The 11,839-nt window shown below is 42.7% G+C and overlaps 1 protein-coding gene across 4 annotated transcripts in view; it reads left to right on the top strand.

Annotated features, from left to right (window-relative positions):
* Ick (intestinal cell kinase) overlaps nt 1–11,839 on the top strand; it is a 67,511-nt gene that overhangs the window by 52,525 nt on the left and 3,147 nt on the right. For 3 of the 4 annotated variants that reach the window (XM_029565187.1, XM_029565191.1, XM_008836609.3), the window contains exons 8-11: nt 1,310–1,477; nt 7,159–7,352; nt 7,455–7,603; nt 8,622–8,750. In XM_029565187.1, the coding sequence (XP_029421047.1) occupies nt 1,310–1,477; nt 7,159–7,352; nt 7,455–7,603; nt 8,622–8,750 (640 nt within the window). Of the gene's footprint in view, nt 1–1,309; nt 1,478–4,184; nt 4,503–7,158; nt 7,353–7,454; nt 7,604–8,621; nt 8,751–11,839 lie in introns of all 4 variants that reach the window. The other variant, XM_008836628.3, reaches the window with a different exon arrangement.

Raw genomic sequence — 11,839 nt, forward strand, 5'->3', positions numbered from 1 at the left:
TGTGCCTACATCAGAAAATTAGATGTTTCTCATGTTAACAACTTATGAAGCAGTTGGAAGCCTTGAAAACACCAAGAATGAACAACATCTAAAAAAAGTAGATTGGAAAAGATAAATAAAATCAAGGCTAAAATTAATGAAATAGAAACAATACAAAGAATCATTGAAAGGAAGAGCTGGCTCTTTGAAAAATCAACAAGATTTACAAACATATATGCAAATTAACCAAAAGAAAGACAGAGAGGACCCAAATTTATAAACTAAGAGATGAAAAGGGAAACATTAAAACATACTCTGAGAAAATTCAGGAAATCATAAGAACATATTTTAACAATCTATATTCCACTGGGTGGTGGTGCACACATTTAATCCCAGCACTCAGGAGGCAGAGGCAGGTGGATCTCTATGAATTTGAGCCTAGCCTGGTCTACGTAGCAAGTTCCAGGCCAGCTGGGGCTACAGGAAAACCCTGTCTCCAAAAGCCCAAAAAGAAAAAAAGGAGAGGAAGCAGTTATGTCAGATGCCTTATAAACCAATTGTGTTAGGACTAGAGGGAGCCTTAAGCCCAGCTGTTGGGCATTTTCATCCTTCATTCTGCAGTTCATGCCCTGCTGAGCCTAGCCTGGTCTACGTAGCAAGTTCCAGGCCAGCTGGGGCTACAGGAAAACCCTGTCTCCAAAAGCCCAAAAAGAAAAAAAGGAGAGGAAGCAGTTATGTCAGATGCCTTATAAACCAATTGTGTTAGGACTAGAGGGAGCCTTAAGCCCAGCTGTTGGGCATTTTCATCCTTCATTCTGCAGTTCATGCCCTGCGGATTTGCAGCATGAGCACATAGGCCCTGCAAGCAGGAAGAACAGCTCTGTTTCCGCCAATCTTCTCAGCATATGTAAAGTTGTCAAGTTGGGGCACAGTAACACATAAAGTCTCACAGATTTGCTTGATTGGGAATAGGTATTGCTTTATTTCATTCCTCCCCTCAAAAATATCTTATTAGTGGTTTCCAAAGCTCCCATGTCATAGAGCAAAGTTGGGCAAATGCCATGGGCTTCAGTCCCCGAATCCAAGACATGGACTCCCATCTGTTAAGGCTATAAAGCAAGCGGTGGCAAAACACCGTCTCGTCTGGCCATTTCTGATTTCACACTTGAAGTCTCTTCGTTAATGTAGCTCTGGCCTCATCACATACCTGTCTAGTGAATGTCAGTGTAGTAATGATAGAATTGCTTTTCTGTGATAGACACACATGTAACAATCCTAACTCAAGGTACGGCAACTTACTGAGCAAGATTTTCTATCTTCTTTCTCTCAGACTGACTGGCCTGAAGGCTACCATCTATCAAGTGCTATGAACTTCCTTTGGCCCCAGTGCATTCCTAATAACTTAAAGACCTTGATTCCAGATGCTAGCAGTGAAGCAATTCAGCTCCTGAGAGACATGCTTCAGTGGGATCCCAAGAAACGACCAACGGCTAGTCAGGTTTTCCTCTATTTATTTATTTTTTTCTGTTCAAAGCATTTCTTATGAAGTCTATACTGAACTCTGAAAATTTTCTATAAATTGCAAATGGGAAATTTTTTATTTAATATTATGGATGAAAAATAGTACTGACTGCTACTTGTGGTGTATTCTATAAGGTATAAGAATTTTAAGGTAACCTGAGACTTACTGTATATAGTTAAAAGTAGTTATAATTGAACAGTACATTTCCTTTAACATTAGCGAAATATAGTTCACATAATATATCACAATACGTGATATATGGTATGATATTTAATCTGGAAGTGAGAATAAACATAAATTTGTCAAAGAATAAATAAAAAAATTTACAAAAAGTAATCCATTTGTGTTTGGAGATGTTTTAAATATACTGTCTAGGAGTTAAGATTATGTAGTATGTCAGGCTTGGTAGCACACGCTTTTAATCCCAGCACTTGGGAGGCAGAAGCACGCAGATCTCTGTGAGATCAAGGCCAGCCTGGTGAGTTCCAGGCTAGCTGAGGCTACCAAGAGACCCTGTCTAAAAAAAAAAGTTCAATGATAAGTCAGTATTAGCTGCTAAAATATTTTTTATGAAGTCAACTCACCCATTGTACAGATGGCATAAGACAGGAGAAAAATAAGATGCAGCTAGCTAAGGGCTGCCACCAGCACTTTGCTGCACTTGGCACATAATATTCCTTAGTATGTTGTATACAACCTGACGAAGACTAGGAGCTCTTCATATTTTTGTTTTCACTTCTGTGGTGAGAGAAGTAAATCCCAGAAAGTTTGAATGATTTTCCCTAATCAGGTGTTTAGTAAATGATACAGCCCTGTAACCACCTATAATCCAGTTACATAGGTGTTAGGGCGTCTGAATGTCTTTGTGCCTCCCATCTTCTCTCCCACCCTCTCCCAGGCTACATTGATGAGGTAACACTGTAGCCCTGACCACTTGTCTCATCTGCTCCCCTCACCAAAGCCTGATTTTGAAGGTTATGTTTGAAACTTTGTCTCATGAATAATTGCACTGCTTAAAGCATCAAGTAAATGAACAGTTCCAGTCAGAGAGCATGATTTGTGATCTTGTACCATGAAAGTAAGAGCTATATGCAGAAAGTGCAAAAGTGATGTTAGAATTTGCTGGAGAAGTGGCAGCTGGGGAATAATGAAGTGGGGTCAAAGAGCTCTTTCTGAAGGGTAATCTATAATGTGCTGCATATGACTCTGGCTGGCTCAAGAGGGTTTAAAGTTCAGAAATGCACTGATGATGGTGAAATTCACAAATGGTTTCAGGGCAGAAAGGAGAAAATGTCTTTTTCTCAAGGGCAATCTATAATCTGCTGCTTAAGACTCTGGCTGGCTCAAGAGGGTTGAAAGTTCAGAAATGCACTCCTGATGGTGAAATTCACAAATGGTTTCAGGGCAGAAAGGAGAAAATGTCTGAGGAGTCACTTAAAAAAAAAGCAGGTAAAAGATGAGATTAATAAAACAACAACAAAACTTCTATAACCAAGAAGCAAGGAAAGAATAGTGTCAGGACAGCTAAAAGTACCCCACATCAGACCAGATTTGCAAAATTGCCCAGAGCTACAAAGAATTCTTTTCAAGTTACATGCCAGAATGTAAGACCTCTGCTGGGGTACCCACATTATTTGATTCTGAGTTTGCACTTACATATAGTAATTACAGATGTTTATAACTTATAGCCCAGACTTCTTAATACGTATTGTTATTGTCAATGGCTTCTACAAAAAAAAAAAAACTTAGGAGACTACATAATATTTAATAAAGAATTGTAATCCCCAAGCACTTAAGGCTTAGCCCTTGGTTATCCAGAAATCTTTGTCCAGAAAGCTTGATACCAATTGGCAACTAAACCTTGTCTTACTGGCGAGGCTTAAGTGTATCATGTATTGTGTTCTTGGTGCTTTCTGAGTAAAGGCAGGTAAACCACCTTATTTTCTACTTGACTTTTCAGAGCCCTCCCAGGTCCTTGTGTTCAGCTCTTTCAGTGTTTTTCTTTTGTTTTTTTCTTTGTTTGTTTTGGTGTTTTTCAGACAGGGTCTCCCTATGGCCACTGTTGGCCTGGAACTTGCTTTGTAGACCAGGCTGGCCTCCATCTCACAGTGATCCACCAACATCTGCCTCCTGAGTGCTGGGATCAAAGGTGTGCACCACTATGCCTGGCCTAGCTCTTTCAGTTTCACATTAATTTTTCTCTTTCAGTAGAATAAGAAAATGAGCTCAGAAAGGTGAAGTTTGATGTTTAAGACCCATGACAGCATCTTTGTTTAGCTAGACTACTTTGAGAAGTGGCAGACATGAGAGCAGTATAACTGTCTGCTTTGTTGTTGTTGTTGTTGTTATTTTATGAGCTAAGATCATAGTAGTCCAGCCTGACCTTGAACTTACTGCTTAGCCAAAGCTGGCCTTTATCTTGTGATCTTCTTTCTGATCCAGCCTCCACTAGTGCTGGGAATACATGTCCATACTTTATCAAAATAACTTTTAAGTGCTTCAATTAATATGTAAATTTTATGTCAATATGGTAAAACAGAGGGGGTTACCAGTGCAGAGTGCTGATTTATAGCTGGTTTGGGCTTAGAACCTGTCATAAACTGGTCACATGATGGTCCAGTGACCGTCATGGTGATTCGTATCCTGGTTAACACTTTTCCTAATGCCCCATTTGCCATTCCAGGCACTTTGGTACCCTTACTTCCAGGTTGGACACCCACTGGGCAGTACCACACAGAACCTTCAGGATTCAGGAAAGCCAGAGAAAGATGTCCTGAGAAAGGCAGGCCCACCTCCTCATACCAAGCCAGCCCCTCCTGCCCAGCCCCCAACCCAGATACATACTCTGGCATCTTCACGACCACATCAAATCAGTCAGCCTCCTCCATATCTTGTGTACCCCTATAAAGCTGAAGCTTCCAGGGCAGATCAGCTGACCCATCTTCAGGAGGACAAGCCAAGCCTACTCTTCCCATCCCTCCACAACAGGAATCCTCAGCCCGTAAGTGGCCAGGGTTTACCAGGGAGGTGTGTCTCACTTGTTTCTCTTCTAACCACAAGCATTGTGTGAAATGTTTTCTTTTTCAGTTCATAAGGTGTAATTCATTTATCTTTGCAATAGCATGGCATTGTGAAAAAGCCCTTGGTTCCAGGTCTAAATTCAGTTTCTGGCTTTTTCTGTTAACAGTACCACTGCTGGTGGCAAATATGTAGTGGTGAGTAGTGGTGGCCAGCTGGACCCTGTAACCAGGTTCTGCCCTGCAGTAGCCTGATTGCCTGAAGCGAGTTACTTGGCCTCTCTTCTTCCATTTCACCTGTAAAACAGACAGTTCCGGTGTCTACCTAATGTAATTGTTTGAGAACTGAATGTTAATGCTTAAGAGGGATTTAGAATAGTACTCTGGCATCTTCACGACCACATCAAATCAGTCAGCCTCCTCCATATCTTGTGTACCCCTATAAAGCTGAAGCTTCCAGGGCAGATCAGCTGACCCAGTGTTAGGCATTGCCGTCCATCCCTACAGACTGTCTCTTCCTCTGAAGAGGAAGATCTGGTGAATGGCTTCCCCACCAGAATGGGTTGTTCATGAGGATTAGGAAATCCTAATGCTTATCATTGTGTGAAATATTTTCTTTTTCAGTTCATAAGGTGTAATTCATTTATCTTTGCAATAGCATGGCATTGTGAAAAAACCCTTGGTTCCAGGTCTAAATTCAGTTTCTGCCTTTTTCTATTAACAGTACCACTGCTGGTGGCAAATGTGTAGTGGTGAGTAGTGGTGGCCAGCTGGACCCTCTAACCAGGTTCTGCTCTGATTGCCTGAAGCAAGTTGCTTGGCCTCTCTTCCTCCATTTCACCTGTAAAACAGACAGTTCCAGTGTCTACCTGATGTAACTGTTTGAGAACTGAATGTTAATGCATAAGAGGGATTTAGAATAGTGCCTGTTACATCATAGAACTCAATGTTAGGCGTTGCCATCCATCCCTGAAGACTGTCTCTTCGTCTGAAGAGGAAGATCTGGTGAATGTTTTCCCCACCAGAATGGGTTGTTCATGAGGATTAGGAAATCCTAATGCTTATGAAGATGCTTGAAAACCAGGAGGACCTAGAACCTTGCTGACATCTGTAGACTAACATATTACTACTATAGATGGATGTGAATGCTGAGCTATTAATTCAGCACAGATCTTGCTTTTCTTGAGCTAGTTTTCCAGCAAACAATGTACATTAGTTCATAGAATCTATGCCAATAGTAACCTGTAGTTATCTTTTGCTTTGTAATGCTCTCCAGAGTCTGACTCTCTAAAACCTTATGCAAAAGAGGTAGGTGCTTTTTCTGACAACTAACGATTCACCAGACTCCCACCCAGTACCTGTCTGTTTGAGAACTGAATGTTAATGCATAAGAGGGATTTAGAATAGTGCCTGTTACATCATAGAACTCAGTGTTAGGCATTGCCACCCATCCCTACAGACTGTCTCTTCGTCTGAAGAGGAAGATCTGATGAATGGCTTCCCCACCAGAATGGGTTGTTCATGAGGATTAGGAAATCCTAAGCTGGTTTCCCTACAATAGCAGGGTGGCTAAAACTTGTCTCTATTGTAGCAATAAGAACCCTTTCATAAATGAGGCTCAAGTTAGCATCCAGCCATCTTCCTAGTATAAAAGTAGAATCTTAACTTTCTGGCTGAGCTATTAATTCAGCACAGATCTTGCTTTTCTTGAGCTAGTTTTCGAGCAAACAACGTACATTAGTTCATAGAATCTATGCCAATAGTAACCTGTAGTTATCTTTTGCCTAGTTTTGATTCTTGACTTGACCTAATGTAGAATCACCTGCTAAGGGGATTCTATACCCTCAGTGTGAGCAGCACCATTTCATGGGCTGGGCAGTCTCTAAAACCTTATGCAAAAGAGGTGCTTTTTCTGACAACTAACGATTCACCAGACTCCCACCCAGTACCTGTGGATGTCCTCAGAGGCTGTGGGCTCCTGTCTCTTGGCACTTTCCTCTTCTCACAATTGGGAAGTGGCCTTTTGGGAAATGTCCTGTTGTTAATTCCTGTACTTCAGAGATAGTTCCCAGGCCTGCTGAGAAGCCACGGGAGTCATTGTTTGCACTGGTTTCCCTACAAGAGCAGGGTGGCTAAAACTTGTCTCTGTTGTAGCAATAAGAACCCTTTCAGAAATGAGGCCCAAGTTAGCATCCAGCCATCTTCCTAGTATATAAGTAGAATCTTAACTTTCTTACAAGAAATGTCATCGTCACAGGATACAGAGACAGAAGGCCTAGGTCTGCAGTTTGCACAGTTACACTGTCAAACAAGTGATGCTTTTCAGAGAGTGCTGTACTCCAGGATCCTTCTTTTTGTAACAAAGGAAATTCAGAATAGAAATTACTGATGGAGGGATTGAGGTTGGTCATGGCTCAGTGTATCACCTTCAAGTACAGCACCTGTGTTGTATGTGCAAGGCCAGGGATTCGATCCCCAGCATGCGCACATGTGCTTGCACACATACATACACACATGTACACACTCATACAGAGAGAGAGTGAGAGAGGACAGAAGAGAAAGAGAAAATGAGAGACTACTAGTAGATGAGCTCTGTTAATATGCTTTTTTCTTTTTCTTCCCCTCTTTTTCTCTATACAGAAAATCCTAGTTGGCCCGGAACACAAAAATGGTGAGACCAAGCCAAAGTTGAATAGGAGAAGGTGGGGTCTGATTTCCCGGTCAACGAGGGGGTCTGATGATTGGGCTGATTTAGATGACTTGGACTTCAGTCCAGCCCTGACCAGGATAGATGTGAAAACCAAGAAGAGACAGAGCGATGACACTCTCCTCAGGCAAGTGCACTGCTTGTGCCTGCAGCAGACTGCATCGGGATGCGGGTCCTCTGCACCTATCTGGGCATTTCACACCTCTGTCCTGAAACTCTCTTGATTCAGATTTGAAAGTGTCTTGGATCTGAAGCCATCCGAGCCTGTGGGTACCGGAACTAGTGTCTCCACCCAGGCTTCCTGCCAGAGGGGAGACACACCGACCCTGCGGTCTGTGGCGAAGCAGCACTACCTGAAGCACGCTCGATACTTGCCTGGTAATAGGAAGGGCTTGCTGCACTTTGCTCACTCACATGAAATCCCATCCTTGCAATCACACACTTACAAAGGTTCTGTTTCAGAAGGCGAGTACTTCCTTGCCTCGTTTGACACACAGATATGGATGGCATCATGCCACTCCAGGTCAAAACCTTTTAAGCTTTCCATTCTTATGAAATGAAATCCAGATTTGTGACAGGGCCCCAAAGAGACCTCATGCTGTATTCTGCATTGCCTCCCTAGTTGTTATCTCTGCACACACTGGCCTCAAAATGGGGTCTTGGGGGAGTTGGGGATGGGGATGCAGGACAGGAGAGCGGGGACGGGACATCAGGGACATCATAGGATATTTGGGTTTTGCATTTTTTTCTCACATTGGCAACTTGAGATGAGAAATCTGGTATAGAAGACTGAGTTTAGCCTCTAAGGATGAATTGGTAAGAACTAGGCAGCATGCCCGAAGCCTCTCTCTATCAACCCAGATATAAAAGAAATTAGCCAGGAAATCAGGGTAGGAGCTTAGTCATGCTTTCTGGGTAGTACCATAGGAACTAAATGTCAGTAGTATAATTTGATAACGGCCTGAGGCTCTCCAAATTCCTCATATCCCAACCTCATAGACTGATGGAGACTGTGTTCTCTGATGTTCATCCCTCCATAGTTCTTCCATCTGTCACCCTGCCCTCTGGTAACTACTTTTTCTCTTTTTTTGGTCTTTTTGAGATAGGGTCTCTCTGTAGCCCCAGCGGTCCTGGAACTCACTATGTAGACCTTAAAAAATTATATTTGTATACTTGGGGTGTGTGTGTGTGTGTGTGTGTGTTTAGATTCTATATATAAATGAGATCATGCTTGTCTTTTCCTTTGTCTCACTTTGTTTCACTTGGCGTAATGTCTATGTCTTGGCAAATTGCAAGAACGTGTGCTGTTTAGGACAGAATAATATTCTATTGCATAAATGTACCATAGCCTCTGTCTTAGTTTGTATTTTAAGCTCATTTCTTCTCTCTCTGCTAGGTATAAATATAAGAAATGGCATACTTCCAAATCCCAGCAAGGACTTTATTCCATCAAATCCATGGTCCAGTTCTGGTTTGTCTGGAAAATCTTCAGGGACAGTATCTGTAATCAGCAAAATAAATTCAGGCAAGTAATGATTATTAAGTCCTAAATGATGAAAAACACATATCCGGATGTGGCAAGAGGAGCATAGAAGTCTGCAGAGGAGGCCCCCAGGTACGAGGCCCAGGCCTCCCTTGGCTGCCCAGCCTTTTGCTCCCTTTCTTGGCCCTTGGGGCTCACCCTGCCCCACATGGCTCTGTCCTCATAAGAGATAGGGAGTGGAGACTGAGTCTTCCCTAGCCCCAGGGAAAACCAAAGATAACTTTGCAGACTCCTGAGGTCCTACATCTGAGGCCCAAGGCCATTGTTGAGTGTCTGTGTTCCAGCTGCTCCAGGGCATCAGAGTCCCTCCCAGTTGGAAGGTGGGAAGATTGTTAGACTCTCCCTACTCTTTGTTAAATAAATCCTCCAAGAGGATGACCTTGTTCCCATTAGACCCGCCCCTCATCCTGTTCGCAGGCCCACAGATGGCCGGCCCATGCACCTAATAAACACCCAGCCTTCACTTCCCTCCACCTTCTTCCATTAGGGTTCGTTCCCTAAAGGAATACAGTGCCCATATGCCCATCATGCCACTGAAGAATTTTTCCAACACATTTGAAGCCCAGAGTCCAGCTAGGACTATCTCTCCCCAGCTCCATCCCAGCCCTGATTTGGATGTTAACTATTTCCATGCATTTAGAAAATACATACGAAATTCAGTGTGGTTTTGCTCTTTTTTTTTTCTCTTTTTCAGACAGGGTCTCCCTGTAGCCCCAGCTGTCCTGGAACTCACTATGTAGACCAGGCTGGCCTTGAACTCACAAAGATCTGCCTGCCTCTGCCTCCCAAGTGCTGGAATTAAAGGCGTGTGCCACCACACCTGGCCAAGTTTATATGAACATGATCCTGGATTGCCACTTCATTTTAATGAATATGTGTTTGCAATTGTATGTACTTATCATAGATTATATAATAGAGTATCAGTTGCTATATGACTAATACCATGGTTTATTATCTGTACTGGATCATTATTTATTCCTTTTCTTCTTGGCAAGCACATACTGTGTTTTTTTTTTTTTTTTTGTAATTATCCGTACTGGATGATTGCTTATTCCTTTTCTTCTTGGCCAGCACATACTGTGTTTAGTTTTAGCTTGTGGAAGGAGTGCTGACTGGACGTGACTGCAGCCCTGTTGCTGTGCACACCGGCTCGTGGTTCTCTTGTGGACTGACTCAGCATTCTAGGTTAAAGTGCGGACCCATTCTGACTTGGCATTTTCTGCCTGATGCTGCCTAATCGCTCTCCAGCAGCATGTAGGTGTGGTGCTTCAGCCTTGGTGACGCTTGGTACTCAAGACTAAAATGGGCCCTAATCGCACCAGGTGTAAATCATATCTATGCCTGAACATGTCTTGTTAATAATGAGGTTCGCTTTCCTTTTCTTGTGCTTATTAATTCTGGCTTTTCCCCTTTCCATTTAAACCCATTCAAACTCTCTTTTCATTTTGCTTCTTATCTCCTTCCTAACCAGTACAGGACATTGTATGCCACCTGGCCAACACATTTACTTATAGGTACCAGGACATATTCCCACTCTGCCTTAAGCTTTCCTGTAAAGACAAAGCAACTGCACCGCTAACACTTGCTCACAGGTGGAACTTTTATCTGTATGATATCCACTAATCCCACTCTTTGTTACTCCTTGTATATATCTTAAAGCCTCAATGATAAGCATTATATTCATTCATCCATGAAATGTTAACTGATTACCTGCTCTTTGCAAGTACAGTTTCTTCCTTTAAGACATTTTCAAATAGAAATGGTATAAATCAGCTGTGCTTGGTGGCAGTTGCTTGTAATCTGAGGACTTGGGAGGCTGAAGCAGGAGAGCTGCAAGTTTGAAGCCTGGGCTAGTGAAACTACCTCAAAAAAGAAAGGAAAAGAGAGGGAATGGAGAGAGGAAGGGAGGGAAAGAGGATAAGGGAGCGGGGCTGGACATCAACAGTGAGGTTGAAAGGTATTTTTATTGGGAGATGGCAAGATCACTCAGTAGACGATGGTGCTTGCTGTGCAAGCCTAGAGACCTGAGTTCAGTTCCTGGAACTCACATCAAAATGGAAGGAGAGAACTGACTCCACAGAGTTGACCTCTCCATGTCCTCTGTGGCGTACACCCCCCCCCACACACACACAGACACACAAAATAAGTACAAAATTTCTCTTTTTTCTTTTTCGCTCTTTTTGAGACACTCAGTAGACGATGGTGCTTGCTGTGCAAGCCTAGAGACCTGAGTTCAGTTCCTGGAACTCACATCAAAATGGAAGGAGAGAACTGACTCCACAGAGTTGACCTCTCCATGTCCTCTGTGGCGTACACCCCCCCCCACACACACACAGACACAAAAATAAGTACAAAATTTCTTTTTTTTTTTTCGCTCTTTTTGAGACCGGGTCTCCCTGTAGCCCCAGCTCACTTGGAACTCACTGTGTAGACCAGGCTGGCCTTGAAATCACAGAGATGTGCTTGCTTCTGCCTCTCTAGTACTGGGATTAAAGGCATGTACCACCATGCTCGGCTACAATAAGTACAAAATTTCAATGACATTTTTATTAATGGTTAGTTTTTCTGATTATCAGTAAGAATATTTTTTAGTGTCTATTTTTAACAGCTATGTGTTATGAATCATTAAGAGAATCAGTTAAGTAAATCGTGTTCAGTTATCCTTCAGAATTTGATGTGAAAGGCTGTTCTGTACCCTGGGGTAGGAAAAGTTTTAGAACAGGCTAACCCTCTTTTTAGCAAAGGTCAGGGGAACAGCCGTGCACCTCCTCTGGTTTGGCATCCCTCTGCCTAGCTGCCGTGAGTGGGAACCGCTTTCTCTGCCCGTCCTGCCTCTAGCAGTGGTACGTGCAGGGCTCTGATCAGAAGTCACTGTTCTCATTGGGATTCGTTTTCCTCCTAAAAGTAGAAACTTATTATTGTGTATTGACGTTGTGGAATATATCTTCATAGTAATAGGTTTCCATCTCTTAGCTATTGTGTAAAGAGCAGCAACAAACATGGATGTACAAGTGTCTCTGCAATAGGACGAGTTCTTTGGGTATATGCCAATGAGTGGTATAACTGGGTCA

The sequence above is a fragment of the Nannospalax galili genome, unplaced genomic scaffold, assembly GCF_000622305.1.
Source record: "Nannospalax galili isolate Female #2095 unplaced genomic scaffold, S.galili_v1.0 scaffold930, whole genome shotgun sequence".
Classification (NCBI taxonomy): Eukaryota; Metazoa; Chordata; class Mammalia; order Rodentia; family Spalacidae; genus Nannospalax; species Nannospalax galili.